Below are 12,006 nucleotides of genomic sequence, written 5' to 3'. Positions count from 1 at the left end.
TGAAGGGAGTTCAGCGGGCTGACAGCTGAGGGAAAAAAAAGAGTTGCTTTGTCTAGCGGTCCGGGTAGAGATGGTCCGTTCATTCCAGTCAACGCTAAAGTTGTCATAGCAGCAAGCCAGACCTAGCATACTAAAATTGCCTGTGAGATGCATTTCAAATCCAAATGATACACATTATATTCATACTATCTTAAATAGTTTAATAAGAGCCATGCAGAATAACACTTGGCAAATGGCAACCTGCTATGAATTATTGTTTGGTAGGTGATGGATAAGCGGTGAAGAATGAAAGTTATTAAACAGAAAGGGGAAAACATTGGTTATTTGCTGTGCTTCCTAACCCGTTTGTCTCATTGTTCCAGTTCCATGATGATGCTGACGCCGTGAGCCAGACCTTGAATGACATCAACAAAAACCTTGACACTAAGTACAAACAGCCAAACACCCAGGCCCCGGGAGTGGTGTCTGAGCTACTGCTGCAGCTGGATAAGGAAGACAAGCAGATTGCCCAAGCTGAGAAGACTTTGTCTGAACTCAAACAAAAAGCACCCAACGTTGTTCCTATCAAACAAAGACGAGTGAAGCCAAAGCAGGCTGTTAACGTGGACACCCTCTGTGACTGGGATTCAGGAGATGTAAGTGTTGTAATTCCTACATTGAGAACAAAAAAGCACATAATGGAAAAGAAAGCCTGAATAAATGGAAAAAAATGCATAAATACCATCTTTCCCCCGAAATTAAGACATCTCCTGAAAGTAAGCCCTAGTAGGAATTTTGAGCATGCTGGAAATATAAGCCCTACCCTGAAAGTAAGCCCTATAGGCAGTAAGAGGGAAAAATATGGCAACTTGTGTTACTACTGGAGCCCATGGTCTTGCAGGCAAGTAGACACGGGACACAGGAGGACAGGGGATAGTGCAAGACACAGGTACAGAGGGAGACTACAAGGGACATTAAAAGGTACAAAGGGGAAAAAGAGGCATACGAGGTGGATCCAGCAGAGGAAAAGGTGTCACAGTGGGGAAGTCAGGAGGACACAGTACAGGGACTTGTGTGTTCATAGAAATATAAGACATCCCCTGAAAATAAGCCCGAGCACATCTTTTGGTGCAAAAATTAATATAAGACAGTGTCTTATTTTCAAGGAAAGACGGTAACGAATACAAATATAGCCAAGAATTTAAAGAGGACCAGAGATGAAGCACCCTCATGTATTTTATCTTATAAATCAGTGGGAACATGACAGTAAACACCTAATCTGCTCTTTGTTTCATTGTTCTCTGTTTAATTTGCCTGTTATCACCTCTGATAAGAATCCCCGACTGAACAGTCGGTCTGGCTTTGCTACAGAATGATTATAGCTGAGACTGTGGTCTTTGGTGTCTTTTCAAGTCCAAGCCTGCCCCCTGCTGGCTTTGCTCAGGAATCATTATAGCTGAGTCATTATAGCAAAGCCAGACTCAATGCTCAGTCCGGGATTCTTATCTCAGCTAGATAACAGACACTTTTAGCAGTGAGGATGGAACAGGGAGCAGGGCAGACGTTTTCTCTAATGTTCCCACTGATTTCTATGGTAAAATACATGAGGGTGCTTCGTCTCTGGTTCACTTTAAGCTCGAATAATCTAAGGGATAACAATATTATTGTCCTTATTGATTGAAAAGCGTGTTTACTTACTTTCAAGTAATATTTTGCCTGGAACTTGTGTCATCTCCTTGCATGTTATAGAACCTCCCAGTTCTACAATTAAATGTAGCAAACACCATTGTTCACATTCAGTAAGTTAAGCCACATAGCGGCTAAATATCTCAGGCAGGGTCGGTTTAAGGGGCCCTGGGGCCACAGGACAAACCTGAGCTGGGCTCCCAAATCCATAGTGGCACCCTAAGCATCTGTCTCCCGGTCGTTTGGACGTCAAATTGGGCGTGTGTACAAACGATCGTTCAGCTGATAAGACTGGTATTGACCAATCCGCCAAGTGGATCCGTCAAAACCAGCGTTATAAGCTGAACGACCGTTTGTACACACGCCCGATTTGACGTCCAAACGAGTGGTCCGAACGACCGGTCGTTTGGAAAAATCAGACGTGTGTATGTACTCCAACAGCTTATGAAAAGCATGGATTCCATCTTGACAGTGAATAGATTGGTCTACAGATTGCAAGATTCTATGTTTGGTTTTTATGATAAATGATAAAGCTTACTGTAATTCTTCTGAAGATCCTTCTGAAGGCCAAATTGACTTATCTGCCGTCTGATGACCAGAACCAGTTTACAAATAAGATAAACTAAGGAAGGGTTGAGGTAAAGGGGTTTATAAAAACAACAACATTATTTTAGTAGCAGTGTAATTGTTTACTTGATTGAATTACGGTATTACTCATGTTCAGTGTAATTACAGGTTTTATAAGGTGTTAAACATATCAGGTCATCTGCTGACTGGTTTGTCCTTTTTTGTGATCCAAAAAGTTATTGTTTTACTGTAACAGGATAACATGACATACAATGACAAATGTCATATAAAATTCTTACAATAAAAAGCATACCATTCTATTCATTATGTTCTCCTGGGCCCCTGTGTGCTGTTTCTGCCACTCCCTGCTGCAATCCTGGCTTGTAATTGCCATTTTTATGCAGTGTTTACAAACAAAAGACATAGCAAGTGATAGGCTGAGAGTAGCTCAGTGTGTGAGTCATACAGAGTGTGCAGGGGGCCTGGAGAGGGTGTGTATAGCTTCTATCCAATCACAAACAGCACAGCACATTCCAGCCTGAGTGCCTGAGCCCGACAGAGCCGACAGAGGAGAAAAGATTAGATCATATAACAGAGATAATACAGCCACTGTGCAACTAGGTAAGGCTGCAGTAAGACAGAACACATTAGGACAGGCATAGGAACTTATAGGATAGAAGAACTAAGGCTGAACATTTTGTTACAGAGTCTCTTTAATTATCGTACATTGGTCACGAATAAAAGGTGACAGTGCCACACGTTTTTACTGCAATAAAAATGTTAAGTGATTTATCTTTTTATAAATCTGTCATTTGAAAAATGGTACACCTCTTGTATACATTCCAGTTCTGAAACTTGCTACCATTAGAATAAACCAAGTTTGTAAAAGAAAAATGATTTATTGGGCATAACATTCCCCACAAGAGTATTCTAATGTGGAACAGCATTATGTGATGGAACTTTTGGAGATAGGAACAGCATCATGTGATAGAACCTTTGGATATAGGAATAGCATCATGTGATGGAACCTTTGGAGATAGGAATAGCATCATGTGATGGAACCTTTGGAGATAGGAATAGCATCATGTGATAGAACCTTTGGAGATAGGAATAGCATCATGTGATAGAACCTTTGGAGATAGGAATAGCATCATGTGATAGAACCTTTGGAGATAGGAATAGCATCATGTGATGGAACCTTTGGAGATAGGAATAGCATCATGTGATAGAACCTTTGGAGATAGGAATAGCATCATGTGATAGAACCTTTGGAGATAGGAATAGCATCATGTGATAGAACCTTTGGAGATAGGAATAGCATCATGTGATAGAACCTTTGGAGATAGGAATAACATCATGTGATAGAACCTTTGGAGATAGGAATAGCATCATGTGATAGAACCTTTGGAGATAGGAATAACATCATGTGATGGAACTTTTGGAGATAGGAATAGCATCATGTGATGGAACCTTTGGAGATAGGAACAGCATCATGTGATAGAACCTTTGGAGATAGGAACAGCATCATGTGATAGAACCTTTGGAGATAGGAATAGCATCATGTGATGGAACCTTTGGAGATAGGAATAGCATCATGTGATGGAACCTTTGGAGATAGGAACAGCATCATGTGATAGAACCTTTGGAGATAGGAATAGCATCATGTGATAGAACCTTTGGAGATAGGAATAGTATCATGTGATAGAACCTTTGGAGATAGGAATAACATCATGTGATAGAACCTTTGGAGATAGGAATAGCATCATGTGATAGAACCTTTGGAGATAGGAATAACATCATGTGATGGAACTTTTGGAGATAGGAATAGCATCATGTGATGGAACCTTTGGAGATAGGAACAGCATCATGTGATAGAACCTTTGGAGATAGGAACAGCATCATGTGATAGAACCTTTGGAGATAGGAATAGCATCATGTGATGGAACCTTTGGAGATAGGAATAGCATCATGTGATAGAACCTTTGGAGATAGGAACAGCATCATGTGATAGAACCTTTGGAGATAGGAATAGCATCATGTGATGGAACCTTTGGAGATAGGAATAGCATCATGTGATGGAACCTTTGGAGATAGGAATAGCATCATGTGATGGAACCTTTGGAGATAGGAATAGCATCATGTGATAGAACCTTTGGAGATAGGAACAGCATCATGTGATAGAACCTTTGGAGATAGGAATAGCATCATGTGATAGAACCTTTGGAGATAGGAATAGCATCATGTGATAGAACCTTTGGAGATAGGAATAGCATCATGTTATGGAACCTTTGGAGATAGGAATAGCATCATGTGATAGAACCTTTGGAGATAAGAATAGCATCATGTGATAGAACCTTTGGAGATAGGAATAGCATCATGTGATGGAACTTTTGGAGATAGGAACAGCATCATGTGATAGAACCTTTGGTGATAGGAACAGCATCATGTGATAGAACCTTTGGAGATAGGAATAGCATCATGTGATAGAACCTTTGGAGATAGGAATAGCATCATGTGATGGAACCTTTGGAGATAGGAACAGCATCATGTGATAGAACCTTTGGAGATAGGAATAGCATAATGTGATAGAACCTTTGGAGATAGGAATAGCATCATGTGATAGAACCTTTGGAGATAGGAATAGCATCATGTGATAGAACCTTTGGAGATAGGAATAGCATCATGTGATGGAACTTTTGGAGATAGGAATAGCATCATGTGATAGAACCTTTGGAGATAGGAATAGCATCATGTGATAGAACCTTTGGAGATAGGAATAGCATCATGTGATAGAACCTTTGGAGATAGGAATAGCATCATGTGATAGAACCTTTGGAGATAGGAATAGCATCATGTGATAGAACTTTTGGAGATAGGAATAGCATCATGTGATGGAACTTTTGGAGATAGGGTGCTTTGCTGACTTGTCTGTGGTTGAATCTGCCTGTATTACATGTTCCTTTTCTTGAAAACAAATATTGAAATGGAAAACTAATGATGCGTTTATTTCTCAAGGCTCAGCTAAACAAAGGTGAAGTGTATACGCTGAAGGATAACAGCAATAGAGAGAACTGGGTAGTGCAATCTCCTGGGACTGGGGGAACCAAAGAGGCTCCTGCTGCATGTTTTGTGGTGTCTCCCCCAGATTTACATACATTGGAAAGAGTGAAGGGGTAAGTGTGCTTTATCTGTGTTTCTCGGTATCTCAGATATGTTTGAACCTCTGCTGTTTTTGTTTTCTCTGCTTCCTGCATCTCCGCTGTGAACATTTCCCTTTGCTTCTTGTCTTGGGGATGACTAGAGCTCTCATTTTATCCCTCTAGAGCAGGGGTCCGGAACCTTTTTGGCTGAGAGCCATAAACGCCACACATTTCAAAATGTAATTCTGTGAGAGCCATACAATATGTTTCAAACTGGCACAGTGTGCATGCACAGCAGAGGGCTCCCGTCCCTGTTGCCATGGTGATGTGTATACAGTTGATCCCCCGGGCAGCGGAAGTGTCAGACACGTCTTCAGCTTCTCTTGGGTTTCAGCAACATCAGCAATTTCCCTGAGAGCCAGACAGGAGAAATACAGACTAACAGCTTGTACAATTAGCTAGCTGACTTGGGGGTTAATTCACTTTGTAGGATGAGATCTCAGCACTTTGGCCTAATAGGCTACCTCTTAAGTGACAGACAGCCTATTGGGCCAATCAAAGTGCGGGGGTCTCGTCCTTCAAAGTCACTGGACCTGACAAGGTACAGAGTAGGACAATTGGAGCAGCCGTTAGTTTTGGGGTAGCGAGTAAGTTAGTAGTGCATGTTACAGCAGTAGTGTGCCTACTTTGAAAATGTTACTTGCGCTGCCACACTAAGCTGCGCTGCTTGAGCTGTGTAGTTTAGTGAATCAACCCCTACTGATTTGTCTGAGCCAGATGTAGCCATCAAAAGAGCCACATCTGGCTCCTGAGCCATAGGTTCCGTACCCCTGAACTAGTTCTATGGTTCTCAAAACTTCTGGAAAGCCTTAAGGTGGCCACTAACGATCCAATTTATAGCAAAAAATCCTTTGAGTGATCAGATTACTCTCATCGGAAGTAAAATCGTTCACTACACCATTCACTGACCAATCTTTGCTTCCTATCTATCACAACCTACAAGAAAATCCAAATTTTGGTTTGACGAAAAACCAATCGGATCAACAGAGATTATTTACAACCAATCCGATCAGAATTTCTGATTGCGTGAATGATTTTTCGCTAGAAATTGGACCGTTAGTGGCCACCTTTATGCTGTGTTAGGGTCCGCTGTGGTCCAGTTGTGGCTCAGGGCAGATGCGCTCCCTCATATGCTATATGGGGGAACACATTTGCCTGCACAGGGTTATCGTGGACTGCATTGAAGTGCGGTCCGCTTACTGCATCCCACGGATCCATTGCAGCATGACAAGTGTGAAATCTCCAACTTCTAAAATAGGAGCTGCCCACTTTGGAGCGGAGAACGTGTCCATTCCTACGCTTAAAGAGGAACTGTAACGCCAAAACGGCCCCTGGGGGGTACTCACCTCGGGTGGGGGAAGCCTCAGGATCCTAATGAGGCTTCCCACGCCGTCCTGCGTCCCTCGGGGGTCTCGCTGTAGCCCTCCGTGCAGTCCGGGCAGCGGTGACGTCATTATTTACCTTCCTAGCTCCTGCGCAGGCGCTCTGATGCCTCTCGGCGCCGAAGTAGGCGGAAATACCCGATCGCCGTCGGGTCTGCTCTACTGCGCAGGCGCAAGTTTCCGGCGCCTGCGCAGTAGAGCGGACCCGACGGAGATCGGGTATTTCCGTCTATTTCCGTGCCGAAAGTCGCCACAGCGCCCCCGCTGGAGCCAGCAAAGGTAAATATTGAACTGACAGTCGGCACAGTCGCCGGCTGTTCGGAGGGCTGCGGCGAGACCCCCGTGGGACAGAGGACGGCGTGGGAAGCCTCATTAGGATCCGGAGGCTTCCCCCACCCGAGGTGAGTACCCCCCAGGGGAGGTTTTTGTTGTTACAGAGTCTCTTTAAAGAAAACCTGTAGTGAAAAAAACTCCCCTGGGGGGTACTCACCTGGGGTGGGGGAAGCCTCCAGATCCTATTGAGGTTTCCCCGGTCCTCCTCGGTCCCACGGCGGCGGGGATAAAGCTCCCCGAACAGCGGAGATGTAATTACTTTCCTTCCTGGCTCCAGCGCAGGCGCAGTATCGGCTCTCCGCTCGGAGATGGACGGAAATAGCCGATCGCTGTCGGGCCGCTCTACTGCGCAGGCGCAAGTCTCATGTGCCTGCGCAGTAGAGCGGACCCGACGGAGATCGGCTATTTTCGCCTGTCTCCATGCGGAGAGCCGCAACAGCGCCCCTGCTGGAGCCAGGAAAGGTAAATAATTTAGCTCTTATCAGTGCTTGCCAGGCTTGTCAGGGGAGGATTCCGGGACACTTTGGGGGAGCCAGCGCTGGATTGCCTGCAGCTACAGGGGAGGCTTCCCCCTACCGAGGTGAGAACCCCCCCCCCCCCCCCAGGGGACTTTTTTTTTACAGGGTCTCTTTAAAGTGGGAAGAGTGCCTTACCAACAGTTCACGACTTCCTTGCAAGCAGTCAGATAGATCTAGCTACTTAGATCATCATCAAGCACTCATTCAAGTCATCAGTGTTTCAGAGAGATAATCCATGTACTATTAGTCAGGCCTTATGACTGGTTTGAGAATCTTAGCCAGAAATAAGCCAGCCCAGAAGCAGATGACTGGGTATTATCTAGCTAGAAGGTCTTAAACTGGCTAAAATGGAAAATACATTTAGGTAGACAGTAATTCCACCTCACAAAAGAGCCATGACTGTCACAAAGCCAGGCAATGTAAGCATACAGAGTTTTGAACCTTTCCTACTTCTATGTAAAGCAAAGGTTTCAGATATTGTCAGACTTCAAAACACAGAGACACTGTTTTTCCAATATATTTATACCAAAGGGTTCAACCCTCTACCTGGTCGTTACTGCTATTTGTGCCAGTTTTAGAGAGATTTTCTTCACCTCCTGTTCTTGAGGAAATGTGGTTCAGAGATTCCCCCCAACAAAAAAAAGACTCTAAAAATTGTCCTCTTCTCTCTGCTGGAGAGATAGACCTTGGTTCCTAACTGAACGGGAACTGTGGAAACCTCTCCCCAGCCAGCAGGGCATTATCAGTAAAAACTAAAACCAACCTTTGCAAACTTTTAATGATTGGAACTTCAAACCCCCCCCCCCAACAAACTTATATATATACATATATATATATATATATATATATACATACACACACACACATATATATATATATATATATATATATATATATATATATATATATATATATATATATATATATATATATCTGACTTGATAAGCAGGCAAGTATTGCTAGACAAGCAAAAAATGTATAAACACGTCATGCCATAACGACTTAGCCAATGGTTCTTCTCCGTGTTTCTCAGGAATGTTACTTGATTGTACTTAAAGAGAACCTGAACTGGAAATAAAATGGCAAAATAGCCATACACAGGTCATACTTACCTCCTATGTAGTCTACTCCTCAATCTCTTTCTCCTCTCCTGCATCCCATTTGTCCACTGTGATCAATGGAATTCTCCGTCCTCCATTTTAAAAATACCCTTACCCCCTAACATCTTCCTGGTCAGCACACTGTTACACTGTAATATCACCCACTTGAGCCATAGGGAAACATGGACATTACCTTGCACCTTCAGTTGTAACTGACAGCTGCTGATATATAACTGACAGCAACTGGTATATTTCAGTTCTGACAAAATATTGTCAGAACTGGAAGGGATCACTGTAAGAAGAAAATGGTGAGCTTCTGAGAGGAACTGACGGTGAGGTTAGTATGTAATATTCATTTGCAGCTACGTCGTGTTTATTTTAAATAATTTTACTCGCTACAGGTTCCCTTTAATAAATGTCATAATGTGAAATCCTCAAAAGTAGACAAAAGGCTACTGGAGAAGTTTCTTGTTCAAGCCACATGAAAAAAAAGGTTGGGGTGAGGCACCAGACAGCAATGATTCTGTTAGTTGTAGTGAAAGTATTTTTTTTTGTTTTTGTTTTAGTGAAAGTCTTTTTTTACATTTTTTATTTTATACAGCGCAGTACTTTGCATTAAATATTTTATATAAATGTTTTTGGATTGTGGGAGAGTCATATGAGTTTCCATGAATCCTCACGAGGGAATTCACTTTGATTTAAGAATGCTTTGGATTACAAGCATGTTTCCGGGGAACAAATTATACTTGCGAACCACGGTGCCACTATATATATATCTTTTGGCCAAAGCTGGGCTTTAATTATGTTTGTGCAGTATGTGGGAGGAGCTATATGTTTGCTGAATATTCGATTGGCTTGCTCATAACAACATATTTTACCAGGATGGAAGCGGAACTGAGCGAAGTGAAAAGGAAAAAGGCAGCCGTTCAAAATGCTCTGAAGTCAAGTAACCGGGAGCCTTCAAGGTCCAGCCAGTTAGGTAAGAATGCAGCACACCTATAAATGCTGACCTACAATATAAACAGCTCTAGTAAACATCTTATAGCATCGCTCAGCACCAGGGCTGGATTTGTACTTTTGCCCAAGGCCAATGTCACCAGCCATCCCCTTTCAGTATAGATAGTGGGATGACCCCTCCCCCTTCCCTCCAGTACAGGTAGCCAGGTGACACCCCCTCCAGAATAGGTAGCCAGATGACCCCTCCCCTCTTTCCCTCTAGTATAGGTAGCCTGATGACCCCACCCCTTCCCTCTAGTATATGTAGCCAGATGACCCCTCCCCTCTTTCCCTCTAGTATAGGTAGCCTGATGACCCCTTCTCCTCCCCCTCCAGTATAGATAGCCAGATGACCCCTCCCCCTTCCCTCTAGTATATGTAGCCAGATGACCCCTCCCCTCTTTCCCTCTAGTAGCCTGATGACCCGACCCCTTCCCTCTAGTATATGTAGCCAGATGACCCCTCCCCTCTTTCCCTCTAGTATAGGTAGCCTGATGACTTTCCCCCCCTTCCCTCCAGTATATGTAGCCAGATGACCCCTCCCCTCTTTCCCTCTAGTATAGGTAGCCTGATGACTTTCCCCCCCTTCCCTCCAGTATATGTAGCCAGATGACCCCTCCCCTCTTTCCCTCTAGTATAGGTAGCCTGATGACCCCTTCTCCTCCCCCTCCAGTATAGATAGCCAGATGAATCCCTTAAAGAGAACCCGAGGTGGGTTTGAAGAATATTACCCCACTAAGGTCCCCCTGCACTCTGCAATCCCTCATAAATCACAGCCACGCTGCTGACAAACAGCTTGTCAGAGCTGGCTGTGTTTATCTCTATAGTGTCAGTCTGCTGCTCTCCCCGCCTCCTGCAGAACTCCAGTCCCCGCCTGCATCCCTTCCCTCCCTGCTGATTGGAGGGAAGGGACGGGGGCAGGGACCGGAGCTATGCAGGAGGCGGGGGAGCAGCTGAGACTGACACTACAGATGTAAACACAGCCTCACAGCATGGCTGTGATTTATGAGGGATTGCAGAGTGCAGGGGGACCTTAGGGGGGTTTGGGATAGCAACAGAGGCTGGGCTGTATAGACAGATCCAGCCTCTGTATGCAGATAACATTCTTTAAACACACCTCGGGTTCTCTTTAATCCCTCCATTTCCCACCCCTTTCAGTACAGCTCGCCTCCACACTGCAGCAGCCATCAGTGTCACTCACTTCTCTGCTCGTCTCCAGTGTAGAAGCTTCCTCTTCCCTTCCGTCTTCAATGCTGCCAAAGTCCGTAGCAGCCCACCACAACGCCAACATGACCAGAGAGCAAGCTGGCCGCTGCACAGGTGGCTGGCAACAGAGTCCCGTGGTCAGGTGCTCGCCTGATCTCCCTGCATTGCAGCATTTGCAATCTTTGCTGCACCAGTTTAGTCTGCTGCTTTGGTGCCCTTTCTCCTGTGGTGCCCTAGGCCATGGCCTAGGCCTAAATCTGGCCCTGCTCGGCACCAACCAAGATTTAATCTGGTTTGTACAACTTGCAGAGCTCAAGACACTGGATCAGATGTACCAAAACTCATGCAAGGAACATTGGTACAAACCTATTCAGAAGCTTTGATCACAGCATCTGCTCCACTATAGAACCCACTTTGCTCCAATTTTCTTTGCATTAGCTTTGATAAAGCTTCCCTGCTGTTTTAGAAACTTGTTTGCATCACCCGAAACAGCCCAGTGGAGGGAGTTAAATAACTCCCTCCAGCATGCACTCCTTATGTGTTTACATAAAGCTATATTGTGATGGAAACTATTATAGTGCAGTATTGTGTTTGCATCAGTTGATTTAGAGAACAAGGAACAGTAAAGTCCAGGTTGCCCGTAGAAATTTTAGTAAGTACAGTTAGTTGCAGCATCCAGTTAGATGTTTATGCTGTGTAAAGCTGGCCATACACTGGTCGATATGGCCAACAGATAGACCCCTCTCCAATCATTATTTGATTAGAGAGGGATCTATAGTCTCCAATCCCTCCACACATAGATTTTCAATCAATTTCAGCATTAAAACTTTCCAAATCTGTGCCTGCCTGCCGAGTCTCCCGGTCTTTAGGTCTGGCCACCTTTAGTCCACTTTGCAGTAAAATAGAAGTCATTATTAATGGTCATTATTATACTATTATTCTTAGAAATGCCACCATTGCTATGCACACAGTCAAATTTGGTTTCAGATTTGGTATGTCAGACCAAGAAAATGTAACAACAACACTATAATGTAATTGT

The 12,006-nt window shown here is 44.0% G+C and overlaps 1 protein-coding gene across 1 annotated transcript in view; it reads left to right on the top strand.

The window, feature by feature from the left end:
- EVPL (envoplakin) overlaps window positions 1-12,006 on the top strand; it is a 140,909-nt gene that overhangs the window by 93,585 nt on the left and 35,318 nt on the right. The window contains exons 11-13 of the mRNA XM_068263073.1: window positions 363-635; window positions 5,248-5,405; window positions 9,647-9,744. Coding sequence (XP_068119174.1) covers window positions 363-635; window positions 5,248-5,405; window positions 9,647-9,744 — 529 coding nt within the window. The remainder of the gene's footprint in view (window positions 1-362; window positions 636-5,247; window positions 5,406-9,646; window positions 9,745-12,006) is intronic.

The sequence above is a fragment of the Hyperolius riggenbachi genome, chromosome 12, assembly GCF_040937935.1.
Source record: "Hyperolius riggenbachi isolate aHypRig1 chromosome 12, aHypRig1.pri, whole genome shotgun sequence".
Classification (NCBI taxonomy): domain Eukaryota; kingdom Metazoa; phylum Chordata; class Amphibia; order Anura; family Hyperoliidae; genus Hyperolius; species Hyperolius riggenbachi.
This window is presented reverse-complemented; position numbering and strand designations above follow the sequence as displayed.